General features: G+C 35.0%; 3 protein-coding genes across 4 annotated transcripts in view; all 3 read left to right on the top strand.

Annotated features, from left to right (window-relative positions):
- The window catches only part of LOC142342777 (dynein light chain Tctex-type 1-like), an 80,930-nt gene that overhangs the window by 29,457 nt on the left and 37,146 nt on the right, over nt 1-14,327 (top strand). Inside the window, exon 2 of one of the 2 annotated variants that reach the window (XM_075394336.1) lies at nt 13,862-14,016. The exons of the other annotated variant lie outside the window; for it this stretch is intronic. Coding sequence (XP_075250451.1) covers nt 13,864-14,016 — 153 coding nt within the window. The 5' untranslated portion in view covers nt 13,862-13,863. The remainder of the gene's footprint in view (nt 1-13,861; nt 14,017-14,327) is intronic. 2 annotated transcript variants of the gene reach the window in all.
- Nucleotides 580-2,055, top strand: LOC142342774 (bystin-like). The gene has a single exon (XM_075394329.1). The coding sequence runs from the start codon at nt 611-613 to the stop codon at nt 2,036-2,038; it is 1,428 nt and encodes a 475-aa protein (XP_075250444.1). The 5' UTR covers nt 580-610; the 3' UTR covers nt 2,039-2,055.
- LOC142342203 (uncharacterized) lies at nt 11,746-13,680 on the top strand. Its single transcript, XM_075393444.1, has one exon. The coding sequence runs from the start codon at nt 11,761-11,763 to the stop codon at nt 13,510-13,512; it is 1,752 nt and encodes a 583-aa protein (XP_075249559.1). The 5' UTR covers nt 11,746-11,760; the 3' UTR covers nt 13,513-13,680.

The following is a 14,327-nucleotide window of genomic DNA, read 5'->3' as shown; positions in this document are numbered from 1 at the left end:
ATCACTGGGTGGAGCTGCAGCTGGAATCATAGGTCTGACCGGGATACAAGGATTCCTATTCGTTGTTTTTGTCCTCATATCCACATACACCTGTATATTCGTCAAAGCAGGCCTGGGTCAGTCGCACAAGTACTTCATCTCATCGAAATCTGTAGTGACGTCATCAATATTCAGTTTCCTGTTCACGTATGTTCTGTTCTGGACATTCTTTTATGGTATTGTTCATGTATACTGAACAGTACTGCTTGCAGTTACCCTTTGATTTGATTTTCCTAATTGATGCATAAATTTTCGTATCCTTAAATGCCTATTGTTCGTGTATATTTATTACAGTCTCCGCTATTTATGATGTCTTACAAATTTAAAATTTTTGGTATCACGGTTTTCTGTTTCAAAACCAATTTTTTTACACTAAGTTAACCAAAAAGAAATAACATACTTGTTAGCGGGCTTCCATTCGCAGAAAATGCAGCGTTAAGTTTATTCTTAAATATCAAAAAGTAAAATATTATGACGGTTTCTGAATTTTAAATTGACTGCCAATTGACTACCAATTAACGTGTAGCTATAGAAGCTCTTAAACTCCTGTGGGTGCTTTCAGGTTGAGAAAATGGTCAAGAGCAAAAGACCCTCCAGTACAAAATCAAGCCATGCTCTGCCCCTGGATGAAGAAATGAAGCAGGCGAGGTTGGCCAAGCAGAAGAAATCTTCAGAAGACTCAGCCATTGTTAGCATGGACCAGGATGGAGAGTCACACGCAACTGTCGACGAGAGAACTTCAAAGAAGATTCTTTCATTGGCCAAGAAGCAACAAGCGGAAGTTGGTAAAGAATTAGGCTACGCAGATGTTGCTAAGATGAAACAGTATTCCTTATCTGCTGGAGATGAGAGTTCGGAGGTAAGATCCGAGAACGTACCTTCAGAAGAGCCAGAGGAACAAACGGAAGAAGAGTCTGATCTGAAGGATGAATTGATCTTGGAATCGGAACGGAAATTGTGGGACAATAACGATGTCCACGCAGACGATGTTACGGAAGAGGAGGAAAAGGTAATGCGTGAATTTATGAAAATGAAACCACAGACTGAGGACATACCGAAAGCTGCATTCTCTAACCAAATAACCATTTATGATAAATACATGGAAGCTCTGGCTGCTAAACGCGCAGAGGTTGACGATGCAGTATCCCAAAGCCAAGTTTCAGAGTCTTCTAAGCCTCAGGTGGACCAAAGAGTAATCGACGTATACAAAGGTGTAGGAGAAGTTATGAGCAAGTACAGAAGTGGAAGAATCCCAAAAGCTTTCAAAGTTCTCCCAGTTTTGCTTGATTGGGAGCCCTTGTTGTTCTTGACCAAGCCTCATAAATGGAGCGCAGCCGCCATGTATCAAGCTACGCGACGATTTTCAGCATCTGCGAATGAGAAAATAGCCCAGAGGTTTTACAATTTAGTGCTACTGCCTCGTATACGAGATGATATTGCCGAGTACAAACGACTAAATTTTTATTTGTACATGGCATTGAAAAAGGCTTTATTTAAAATTGGCGCCTTCTTTAAAGGATTCTTGTTGCCGTTATGCGAGGAAAGTGATTGCACGTTACGAGAGGCCGTGATCATATCAAGCATCTTAGCTAAGTGTTCAATTCCAGTATTGCATTCAAGTGCTGCAATGTTGAAAATAGCCGAAATGCCTTGGTCAGGAGCGAACAGCATTTTTCTGAAAACGTTCTTTAACAAAAAGTATGCGCTTCCTTTTCGGGTTATTGACGCTTCAGTGCATCACTTTTTAAGTTTTATGGAAGAGAAGCGGAATTTTCCAGTACTTTGGCACCAGTGTTTTCTGACGTTTATTCAGAGGTATAAAAATTCGTTTTCGAATGAACAGAAGGAACAGCTAATGAGACTGGCCCAGAAGCAGTATCATCCCCATATCACTCCTGCTGTGCAGAGGGAGTTGCAGGTGTCTATTAATAAGTTTCCCGAGAATTATACGCAGAAGAATGATGAGGAAATGTCTGAGTCTGCTTCTACTATCAATTAAAAATTTTGATCAGTCAAGCTTTGTTTTCAGATTACATTTAGATCTGTTATCACCATATTTATCAGTTGTCTTTAACTTTTCCTACTGAAAATATGCACCAGGCTAACGGCTATGGTAGCTGTACTGATTTAAAAAGCGAGAGCAATTGTTTACGATTGAGTTGTTTCCTGGAGTTTTTGGAATTACGTGTGCAAAATTTTGGAAGGCCTTCGTTGAGATGACTTTTGGTAGATTTTTATTGTCAGACATGACTCACCTGATTCTTAGTTAAGACAGCATTTCAGATGCATTTTATGGTTTCTTTGTTCCCAATCACTAACTCTTCGTTGCCTGTGCTTTTAGTTTCAAATTAATATGGCTTGCAGATTAATGACGATTGGTATTGGAGCTGAAATTCATCAAAATTTTTTGAGTATGTATTACTAGTTTTAAGCCTTGGCTTTGAATTTATTTTTATTGATTTTTTGAGGTCAGAGGCTTAATCCTGAGCGCAGTCGGCTAGTTGAGAATTGTTTTGAGTTAATTCGTTTTGATTTTCAATCGAAAAACTTTTGCATGCAACTATTGTTCAGCTATTTTGTAACCATTAATCAAGAGTGTGAAGCAGCTTTTTTTCACAAATTGTTGTAATTGGTCCTCGAAAATTAGAGCAATTACATAATATAAAGGAAGCTCAGTAATGTGCGTTCGCACGTAATGTTCCGAGCACGCTCAACCAAGTTGTGACTTAATTATCCAACAAATGAGGAAGAGATATTTAACGTTCAAAAAATCACTTATTTTTCAAAAATAATTGGTGTATCCATCTAAACAATCGCTTTAAGCTCTAATAATCACTATACAAATGAAAAAACTCATTAGAGAGCCGATGATACCTGCCAAAAACTCAGATAGCATCAGATAAAAAGAAAATTTAACCACTTGACTTGCATTTCATCAGAAAATAACTGGATTTTGTCTTTTTGAGAATAATTAACAAGTAGACAGAAAACAAAAAGGGCAAAGTAAGACAATACGTTTACATTATTGAAAACAATTATTTTCAAAGTGATGAAAGCAATTAACTATTAACTGAAATCATACATTGGATTCATCTATTGCTTCATACAAAGCCATTGAGAACTGTCCTTATCCAAAATGTCATACAAATACAGAAAAAACAACCAGAGGCAAAAATCGAAGTCTTCAATTTTGCAAGCTCAAAGCGTAAAATATCAAAATCTATTCATATTCTAAGCAATCTAATAAAATCTAAGCATATTGAATATAATCAATTGCGCTGTCTTTCAAACGCCAATATGTTATATACGACTTGTCATTAATGTGCCAATAATGTGATGATCGGACAGGACAGTAAAAGAGAACCTCAAAAATTGGAAAATGTTGAAAACTTTGAAAACTCGTTATTTCAACGGCAAAAAATCGTTGCTATAATAATCAAAAAGCAATCGAGTCTACTCTAAAATTCAATTGAAAAAGAGGGCCACCTCGCTCATTGCTGAGACTACGCCAAAAAGTTGCACAAATAAAATTGAAATGCCATTATAGTTGCAAATCTGAAAACAAAGTTTTTGAAAGAGTAAGACAAAAAACCGTAAGCTTTTAACTAAAAACTGGTAAATAGTTTAAGTTGGTCCTGCTTAGGAAGCCAATTGTACATGTAATCAGTAAGACTGAGTCAAAAAACTACACATTAACGCTTAACAAGGCAGAACTCAAAATTTCGCGAACAATTTTTTGCCAATGGTGTTGAAGTCGAAAAACCATATTCTTTTTGCTGAAGTTCTTATGTATCTTCGTTAATTGGCCTCCACTTGCACGTAATTTTGGGTTGTCAATATTTAAGGTTCGATTTGAAACCATTGTGATCTGCAACTAACAAAGAAAACAAAAAAAGGCAAAGTTTTTCAAAATATATACAGCGCCCCATTACAATCCAATAATTTTAATAATTAACAGCTAGGCCCAAACTGGTCTGACTCTTGCTGTTTGTTCATAAAAATGGGTTCCAAATGTTACGCGCAGTTGGCTTATTTCACCAAGAAGACATTAAATCAAACATGATGATTTTTGGATACTTGTCGAAAGAAACCGAATGATACCAAAAAACACCATTATGTATCAACTAAATGCTTTAGATATTTTCTGTAATCTCTGGATACCCAAATAGACATTTGATTAGTTAGAGGCAGTCATAAGACTACAAAATGAACATCAAATGCTGGCAACTCTCAAGAATTCATTCGAAATTTTTGAAAACAATTGGGCGGAGCCATAAAATCCTTGAACTTTACTCATAAAGCACAATATTAGTTTAATGGATCTTTTTGGAACATAAAAGGACCTCTTATTAATTCAACTTTTAGTTGAAAAAAAAAATGTATTTGGGATGAAAAAATACAAAAAATAATTCAAAAGGGACAGAATCAAAATAAATTCCGAATACTTTTTCTTTGCAAAAATCAACGATGAGACCAAAACTGGCCATGCTATCGCTGCGTGGCTGTTAAAAAAACACAATTGTTCTATATGATTGCGTACTAATTTCTTTGGCAAACGCAATCCTTAATATATCAAAAATAAACTATGCCTTTTCTATAAGTATAGTTTAAAATTTGCGAAGGACCGCAAAAAGTCATTTCCATAATTTTATCTTGATGTACAGGATGTACAGTAGCCCATATCTAATTCAAAGAAGATTACGGCAGCTGTTTTTTATCTGCGTCACCGGTCAAACTGGACAAAGTGGAACCAATAGGCTTATTTCATTTTCCCAGCTCTCTCCTATCTTTAAACTTAAAACCAATCAGACTATTGTTAACATTATTATAATATATAGCAAAAATTTATCAAAATTTAAGCAAAAATTACAAAAAATTTGCACATATTGGAAGTTAGACTAACGTTCACAAAACTTTAAATCTCCCCTACTCCTTGGAAAAATCGAAATTAAAAAAATCTCTAAGTTGAATTTCTACGCTTGACAAGCTTTCTATTGATTTCAGTCCCAATCCTGTACGATGAGTATATCGGCCGGCGAAAATTGACTGAACAAAAAAATCCAGTTGGGTACATAGTTCCTCCACCAATAAACTGAGGAAATAAAATAAAACAATGGATGCCAAACAGTTCTTCGAACTCGGTAGTTGTTTTTCTTTCTTTCAATCTGTTTCTTTAGTTTTCTTTTCTTTTAATTAGTAGCTGAAAAATATCATCTTTTTGTATTTTTGCCGTTTTGTGTTACGTTTTTAATTGACACCGGATCTTTTGATCTGAAATCATGTTCTGTGCATTTTTCCTGCCCCATATAAAAAGTGTCGTCAATGACCAAATTCGAGGCCGTGAAGTTTTATTGTATAGGATATCATTTGTTTTGGCAAAATGTCTGGCTTTTCAATAATAACGCTTTGTCAGTTTCAGTTAATTTCAATCAAAATTGCTTCCGAAAATGTCTCAATCTCAAAGTATCTTTTGATGCATTTTAGATTAAGGCTTTAGACAAGTCGTAAAATAATTGCAAGAAAACTGTTAGAAGCCTCATATCAAAAAGTTTGATGCTAGAATTTGACTCTAAAAGTTAAAGAGGAAAGCATTCGATTTAGGTTACATTAAAAAAACTTTCTTTTTATGACAACTATTTAATAAACTTGGTAATTCGCATAATTTATTTTAAAATGTGAAGTGATTGTTTAAGTTTGTAAAAACCCGGTCTGACAGCTGAGCTATATAAAATAGCGTTTCTTCCAGCAGTGGCAATGTCCATTCAAGTTTTATCTGGTGAACTTCGTTTTAAAATATAGTTTTCTCAACAATTAACTGATTGAATATTTACTTCTAGGTCCAGTTCAAAGAAGTGTTTATTTTTCCATAAGTTTTTAAAAAAAAAACTTTGAATCCAAAACAATTTCTCTCAGAAAGTCGTTTCATGATTTTTTAGGATACTTAAAACCTATGAAAAGAATTGAAAATTTTAGAAACTGAAGTTGTGATGTGGCAGCGAAAGCGATGAGTTCGGTATCGATCTATTTCGGGCTCCAAAATTGTAGTGAAAAGTTTTTCTGCAGTAACGGAAAGAGTTTGAACATGAAATACTGCTGATCGTCATCTTGATTATAAAGTTTTTTTCAAATATATTCCGTCGCGCGAAGTTACTGAAGAGGTCGCTCGCGTCTTTTGAATCTTAGAATTGTTTCATATGATTTTAACTGCTTTTTTCAGTTCGACTTTGGCCTGAAATTACAGTTAGATCTGCGTTTTAGAGCAGATGTTTTAGCCATTTCATATCTCCCAGATAGCTAATTCATCTATTTCAATTTTTACTTGCTTGTTATTATTTGAAGCAGTAAAACGCGAAAATTTGGACGTTTGGACTTCCCTCACCAGTTAAATTTTTGCTCCTTGAAATTGCTAAATTTGAAATGTAAATTCAAATTTATACCATAACAAAAAAGTTTTGTTAAATGTTTACATATAAAGAATCACTTTTTAAATTTGAATAATTTTACTTTTACTATTTATAAGTTCGAAAACCTTGTACTTGTCTATCTATTGGAAGATGTTCATGTAATTTAATCATTTCGATGTTTAATTGCTCTCTAAATTTGTTTTTCGGATTTCTTAGGTTAGTTGTTTCAGTTTCTTTAGAAATTTCTGATAACTGATCCGTCACTCTATATGGATTGACGGAAAAAACATCTGACAGAAAAATAGACCGAAAAATGACGGAAAACAGATTGACGGAGAAATTTTTATCTTTGAAAAAAAAACGACTGTGCGGGAATTTTCTTTTATTTATTTTCGCCAAAGATTTTGAGACTTTTTCAGCTTCTTTGGCTGCTTTCTTTATAGTGCATAATTAAATAAAAACTTGAAAGGAAAAACTTTCTTAGTGAAAAGATCTGCTGGTAAACTGCTGGTAAAGATCTCTAAATAGAAGAAACCTTGCGCTGTCAAGTTTTAACGCATTTTTAATACTTCATTTTTTTGTCTACTTTTTCTGAATTGATGAAGTTGGCAAACAGTCTAGAGAAATTGCAATCAATTTGAAATGTGACAAGACAAGTGCTTTAATGGGTGAAATTCTTTTATCGGTGATAGATGTCTTTTTAAGCAGATTGATCTAATATCGATCTGTTCTGCTTTGCATCAAATTTCAATTTTTGTCAGCCATTAAGCCCTGACGACATCGATAGAAATGATTTTTGTGAGAAACTTGAGTTGATCGCTTTGGCTAGATCTGCAAAAACGAAAGTTTAATTTTAAAAATTTTTTTAATGGATTCTGTCATTTGACAATTTTTTCGGAAATCCGAATGGTTTCTTGTTGGTTCTTATGTTTTTGTCCGTATTCTAAGATTTTCTTGCAGTGGAAGCCTTTCAAGTTTTGAAGCTGGACTTGGTGTCATTAAAATTAGTCTGTATTTTTCTCCCTGAAGAGTGTCACTCTTTGTAAATTAGAGTTATATATGCTTTTATAAGGTCATCTGGAAAAAAGTTGTTGGATATAAACTTGTTTCTTGCTTACTGCAAATGTGTTCCAAAATTTTTTTCTACATTTGAAAGACCCATGCGGAAAAAAACCAGGCCCGGTGCTTTAATCTGCGATAGTTACATTATTAATTCTTTTCTCGTTGTCTGATTGAAAAATCGGTGTTATAAACAAAATTTGGTCAACTGAACATTTAACCTTTATCGTGAAAAACCTAACCTGTTTTTTTCAACAATTATTTTCGTGCTATTGACTTGTCTTTTAAAATCGTTTATAACTTTGTTGTTTGAGAGAGGTTGAGAGAAAGGTTATTTTTGTTTTGTTGAAAAAGGTTTGTTTTTGAGAAAGGTTATTTTTACCTCTAGTTTGAGTTTTATTTTTGGAATTAATTTAATGGGATTAAAATATTAAAATATTGGGATGAGAAGTCAGCGAATTGTTTTCCATAACTTTTGATTTTTTGGATATTCCCGAGATGGAGTCTTGGATTTGGTTTCACATCACATTTTAAAATCAAATAAACTCTAATAAAAACTGGTTTTAAAAACAGGAGCAAAAACTCGACATATTTTTTGAATTCTGTGTTCTTTTCGAAAAATCAAGTGCTGTTAATGAAGTCTCAGGGACTTTTCAAAACATTTCAATTTTTTGTGGTAAAAAACGACCGTGGAAAATCATTATCTCAAATATCCCATATGGCCCTTCTCAATCCAGTTATTCATGACTTGTTCATTTAATTGCTTTTTAAATTGTCCTATGTCCTATCACTCCATAGTTTTTTCTTTAATTCATCAAATTGATGTTTTTTTTTTATATATGACGTAGCCATTGTTCTATTAAATTGTAGTGATTTTTGGTTATGAGCGTTTTTGTGCTGTTTGTTTTCTCCTTCTTCTGAGTCGTATCGATTACTGGTCGAATTGGCTGTTCTAATAAGGCGTAATAGAAGGTATCCAGTAATTTCGATTGATGTCTGAAGGATTCAACTACTTCGTAACAACCTATTTTGAAAAATTTCAGTAATGTTTTTTGAGTCTTTTTTTTAAGAAAAACATTTAAAAAACTTTTTACTTTATAAGAGGCAACGTATACGACAACAAGAGGTAAAAAGGGCTAAAATTTAAAAGAAAAAATCGCAAATAGTTCTCCAAAACAAATGGTCAAAGGCATCATAACACTATCTATAGATTCATACCATTAAATAGATTCATTTATGCCCCTATAATAATAATAATAATATTGAGTTCAACCAAACATGGTTACAACCAGCTTGGTAGTCCCCAGATTAGGGGAGAAATCAGGTTTCAATAATTAAATTTTCTCGAAAACTTTCCATCCTGAAGGGTAACTTTTATATTTGAATCTTTTCAATGCCTCCCCTTCCAAAAAGTTCTTCACTTCTCTTCGAAACTGACATGGATTTTTGTGTGGTGAATAGTTAGCAAAACTATTAAGTTGAGACAAAGAATTATTGAATCGGGCTATTCTATTAAAGTAATTATCTTCAGAACGTTTCCGAAATGTTTTTCTCGCTTCAATAAAAAACTTTTCACTTGATCTGGTCTTTGGACAACCAAAAGTTATTGACCAGTGGTCTGACGCATTCATCGAAGTTAAGCCCATTAAAATCTTGTTAAGCAGAATTAGGTCGTTAAAAACTAGAAAATAACTGACTGGCAATAGGCGATTTCGAATTAGGCTCTCAACGTATTCTTTGTCACCCAGAACAGAACGGCAAGTTATCCATTTTAAACATGATCTCTGCAGTCTTTCCAAGCGTTGAAGATACTGTGGTCCTGGGTTCCAGACATTTGACGCATAAAAGACCGCAGAGAATATATATGTTTTCACCAAAGTGCATTTGACAGTTTCTTTTGTGGTGCGGGGTATAACTCTTCTTAAATGATTCAGTTTTTGAAAACCTTTCTTTACCGCCATTTCGAGGTGACAATTCCAAGTCATGCTGGCCGGAAGAAATAATCCGAGATCTTTAATTTCTTTTTCATTTTTGATGGCAATTCCTTTGCAAATAACTCTGTAAACGAATTATATGTATTTTTGTATGAGAACTCGAGAATGCTGAATTTGTCAAAATTGAAATTTAGTTTGTTTGAACCAGACCATTCGATAGCTCTATTTATATCAAACTGAAGTTCTTCACGTTCTGAAATCTGTCCTATTATTTTCGTATCATCGGCATAAAGGAATGTTTTATTATGAAGTTGATCATGTAGGTCATTTATGTACACGGAGAACAAAAACACAGCAAATATTGATCCCTGGGGACCACCGCTTGAGATTTTTGAGAAAGTCGAGTAACTGTCTGCAATTTTTACTCTCTGCTGTCGATCAACCAGATAAGAAGCGAAAAATTTCAAAAACTTTTCATCAAACCCAAAACGAGCGAGCTTTTGAAGCACAATATTAAAATTAATCGTATCAAAAGCTTTAGCAATGTCCAAGTAAACTGTTATTGGGGATGAATTTTCGTCTAAAGCTTGATATAAGTTATCACAATATAGTAACATTTGGGTAACTGTTGAATGTTTTTGCCGAAAACCATGTTGAGCAGTTCAAAGCTTCCTTTCGAATGTCTTCTTAATTTGTTTGTAAACTATTCTTTCAAAAACTATAGAAATTGCACAGAGCATTGCAATTGGTCTGTAGTTTTTAATTTCCATTTTGCTACCATTTTTGTGATGAGGACGCACGTGTGTGTTTTTCCAGACTTTGGGAAATTGGCAAGCGTTAATAATGCAGCTAAATATATACAAGATACTATTTATAACGTACGGCGCAGAAGCTTTGAGGAGTGATGGTGTTATTTGATCATAAGAGTTGGCACCACATTTAGTTTGTGATATTTCATCTAGCACATCTTTTGCGTTGAATGTGATATCGTCTAGAAAGATCTATGCTAAATACCGCATGGAAAATCTTCAGGCAGCAAACAATAATTTTTGCTGTTTTTTCATTTAGTCTCATTAACGAAAGTTCTCATCGTTGACTCTAGAGGCATAAATGAATCTATTTATTGGTATGAGTATGTAGATAGTGTTATCATGCCTTTGACTTTGTTTTCAAGAAAGAACTATTTGAAATTTTTAAATTTTAGACCCCTTTTTCGTCTTGTCGAACAAGTTGTCTCGTTAATGATAATTGTCATCGGTTGCTAATGAATCATAAATTGATCTAGTTAATGAGTTGAGTCCATAGCATTTGTTTACTAATTTTTTCTTAAAATATATCTAAAAGAAGTGGATTTCTAATCGGGTCCGTTATTGTTGCTTTTCTGATCGCTTTTCTCAAAAATAACAGTTTTGCCTGCTAGTGAGGTACAATTGTCGTTGCTTCCTAGGCTTCGACTTTTAACCATTGTTTTCCTTTACATAGGTACAATTTGTTTTGAAAAGTTTTTGAATCTTTCCTTAATTTGTTGTCCCCCTTTTTCACCTAACGGATTTGCTAATGTTTTTTAAATCACTTCTGAAGTTCTCTGTTATGCTGTCATTAAAAGTTATGCTGTGTTCAACTGATAGGATATTAGATTTCATTCAGTTATATTACGTGAATAGGTTCGAGGTCAAATGTGAAATCAGAAGAAACCGAATAAATCAATAAAGCCCGGACACCAAGAGTTAATGTTTATAGACGTATATCATCAAGTTATCAAAGTTCCTTAGTGTATAGTGCAAATTCGTATTAGTTTTCCGCCTATTGTCCTCAAATTTAAAGGATGATTTCGTCATCTTTATCGATTCTAATCAAACTGCAGACCAAATTAGAACGCTTTTGACACTTGACTTGTTGTGGATTTTTCGTGTCATTTTTCTTTTCTTTTTTCAATTTCAATCTCAACGCCGGTCAGTGGGGTAAACTGTGACTGTTTTCCGGCAATCTTTGGCAATATTTTTGGTAGTTTTTCATTGATACCACTATTTCCATTCATCAGTCGGTATCGATGGGCCAAAATTGGTTCCGCGAATACCATGTTCGCATAAAACAAGCAATCTAGAGACCCTCATCACAGTTCAAGGTCTAGAATACATATATGTTATAATACCTTACTTGAAGCCTTGTTCTCTGGCTTATGTAAATTCAAAACCAACTGAACTTCTGCCTTTTGAGTTTAATCATTGTTTTATGGGTTTATTAATTATTATTGGTCTTTGAGAGTAGATCTAAGTCTAACTCCTGTGTGGAAGTTTGTCTGTTATGCTTCTTTTTGGATCGACATGTATTTTATATTTGAATTCAGGTTTATTATGGCATCCTTACTGCAGTTCAGCCCTGAGAGTGACGACGAGCCGAAAGACTTGCGGGAGTTCATTGACCAGGTTTCAAGTCTTTCACTGCACGATGACATGCGAGCTGATTCAGTCATGTCTTTCAGACCGCCATCAGTGGCTGAAGTTCCATCATTGGAATTATCTGAAAGTAGTAGCGACACAATCGACGGAGATGTTGGTAACGATTTAACAGATGAAGAAGAGCAACCTGACAGTGGTTTGGGTCCTTCTGGTGGCGATGATTCCATCGTGACCACGTCAGCTCATTTTATTTCTATAGGACCGGATGTCCAGGAAATTTCACAATTCGGTAATCAAATTAAGTTTCAGCCCGAACCACCACCAGTGCGACCGAAGAAATCGCGAAAGAAAAAGAAAGCACACACCGACTCTGCTAAAAATAAAGAACCGTTGGTAGATATATTGCCGCCAGTAAAATTGCATAGAAAGCCCGATCCCTCTTTGCTTTTGACAGCTGACGCGCACAAAATTCATCCTTTTTTGAAACCAAATTCTGATGCAAATAGTTTAACACAACTTGGGAAGAAAGATGATCTTTTAACAGCCCGAACTAGGAGTAACAAGTTGCTTGATCCTTTGATTCTGCAGAAAAAGGTTGACAAATGTTTTGATTTTGTGGAGGAAGCTTGCGTTTCTGATTGGCTTGCAAGGGCCAATAAAAATGCACTTGCTTTGCGGCAATGGTGCGCTGTTCCCAATCAGTTTGTAGATTTCACACAGTTTTGGCTGGTTGATTTCATCGAATCACAAAGAGTGGAATTGTTCGCAATGGAGCACGAAATTCTGATCGAAGAACTAACGGTTGGTTTCGCGCACGGACTGGACACAAAAAGTATCACCAAAGAGGATCTATATGCTGTGTTATGCGTCGTTTTCAACGAGTATCCGGATAAGTTTTTTGGAACGCATGGTAACAAATTTTTTGTCGACACGTTAGTACTGTTAATGACTGGGAAATCGAATAACTACAAAAAGTTACTTTCTTCAGTGCGATATAGTTCAAGCGATAAAACGAAATTGCAAATTGTGCTATCTATCAGAGTATTTGCCATATTTAACTACTTCAATGCCATTTTAGAGTTCTTTCAGAGTTATAGGAAGTTAGAAAAAGTGCAAGTCTACGATTTGAAAAGATCCAATTTGCCCTCTTTGGAGTCCTTCGTCAAAGAAGTGGTCGAAACTTGTCTGGAAAAAGATGCGGTGGCAACTTTGGCTTATTTTGTTAAAGTGCATAAGGTAAACCCAAATGCTCGGGATGATAAAGACCGAAGCTTGCTTTTCCGAGCTGTGGTGGCTCATGCTATAAACTGTGTTTCGTGGTTGGTCAAAAATGTCACCACTCAGACCCTGAACATGCCTTCAGAATCGGGTAACACGTGCTTACATACTGCCATATCCCTGGGAAACATTGCAATTGCAAGGGTTCTGTTATCAACTAGTGGAATCCAAGTTGATGTTCCCAACCCTCAATCAGCGGGAATGACGCCTCTGGGCTTGGCTGTGTTCCAAGGACACCATTCTGCGTGTCGCTTGTTGCTGTCGAAAGGAGCAAACCCAAAGGTGCCTGCGCCCAGTTTGCTGTTGGGCGAAGAGAACCCAGTGCCTTTAGCTCAGTTTGCATTAGATTTGGGACACCCTAAAATATCGCTACTGCTTGAAAACTACGAATCGAAATGAAAACTACGAATTATTTCTGTGTGTTTTAATGCTAGTTTGAGTTCTATTTTAAGTACCACTTTAATAGCGTTCTCAGTGATGTTCATAAAGTGTTCATATATCTGTAAAATATGTAAATAATGATGTAATTAAACAATTGATTGCGTAATTAAATATCTTAATCATTTAGCGCTAGTTTTTTCCAGAACATAGTGATGGAATGTTAAATAGTTTTATAGCTCATACAAAAAAGTAGCGAAAAGAAAAAGAACATTAAAATTCGAGTTTATCGATAGTGAAGAAACTTTTTACGCACCTCAACGAGTGCAGCGAATAAAATTAAAGTTTATTTGTGGTTTAACTTCTTCAGATATGTTTGATGATATCATAGTGCCAGAAGACTTCTCAATATTCGAGGGAACTTTCGACACCAGAAGAGATTGCTGCTCCACCTGCAGACGTCCCATTGGCGTGTGTATCTGCAGCTCAACTGTTGGAGACAACAAATTACAAACTAATTCGAAAGTTAGTTTCCGACTTCATTTTAACTCTTTTCTCGGAAAACAATTTAGATAAAAAGTATTAGAAGATAATTTTAATAGTTAGTTGCTATTCCGAATAATTGGGTCAAGGAAAAATATACATTAACACATGACCATACAGGTCAGAAAAGCTACCTTTACTCTGAACGCGATAGTGGACCTTTGATAATGGCCATGTCTCATGCACTGTGTGATGTGGTACAGAAATTGAGGGTCGGTTATCAGTTAGGAGCGCACACCAACTTGCCACTTGGTACCACTTTTAGTTCTATGTTCCCGTTCTGCGTAGTGCCA

The sequence above is a fragment of the Convolutriloba macropyga genome, chromosome 7 (genome assembly GCF_964194025.1).
Source record: "Convolutriloba macropyga chromosome 7, txConMacr16.3, whole genome shotgun sequence".
In the NCBI taxonomy this organism is placed as follows: Eukaryota; Metazoa; Xenacoelomorpha; order Acoela; family Convolutidae; genus Convolutriloba; species Convolutriloba macropyga.
Note: the sequence above shows the minus strand (reverse complement) of the source record. Positions and strands in the feature narration are given on the sequence as shown.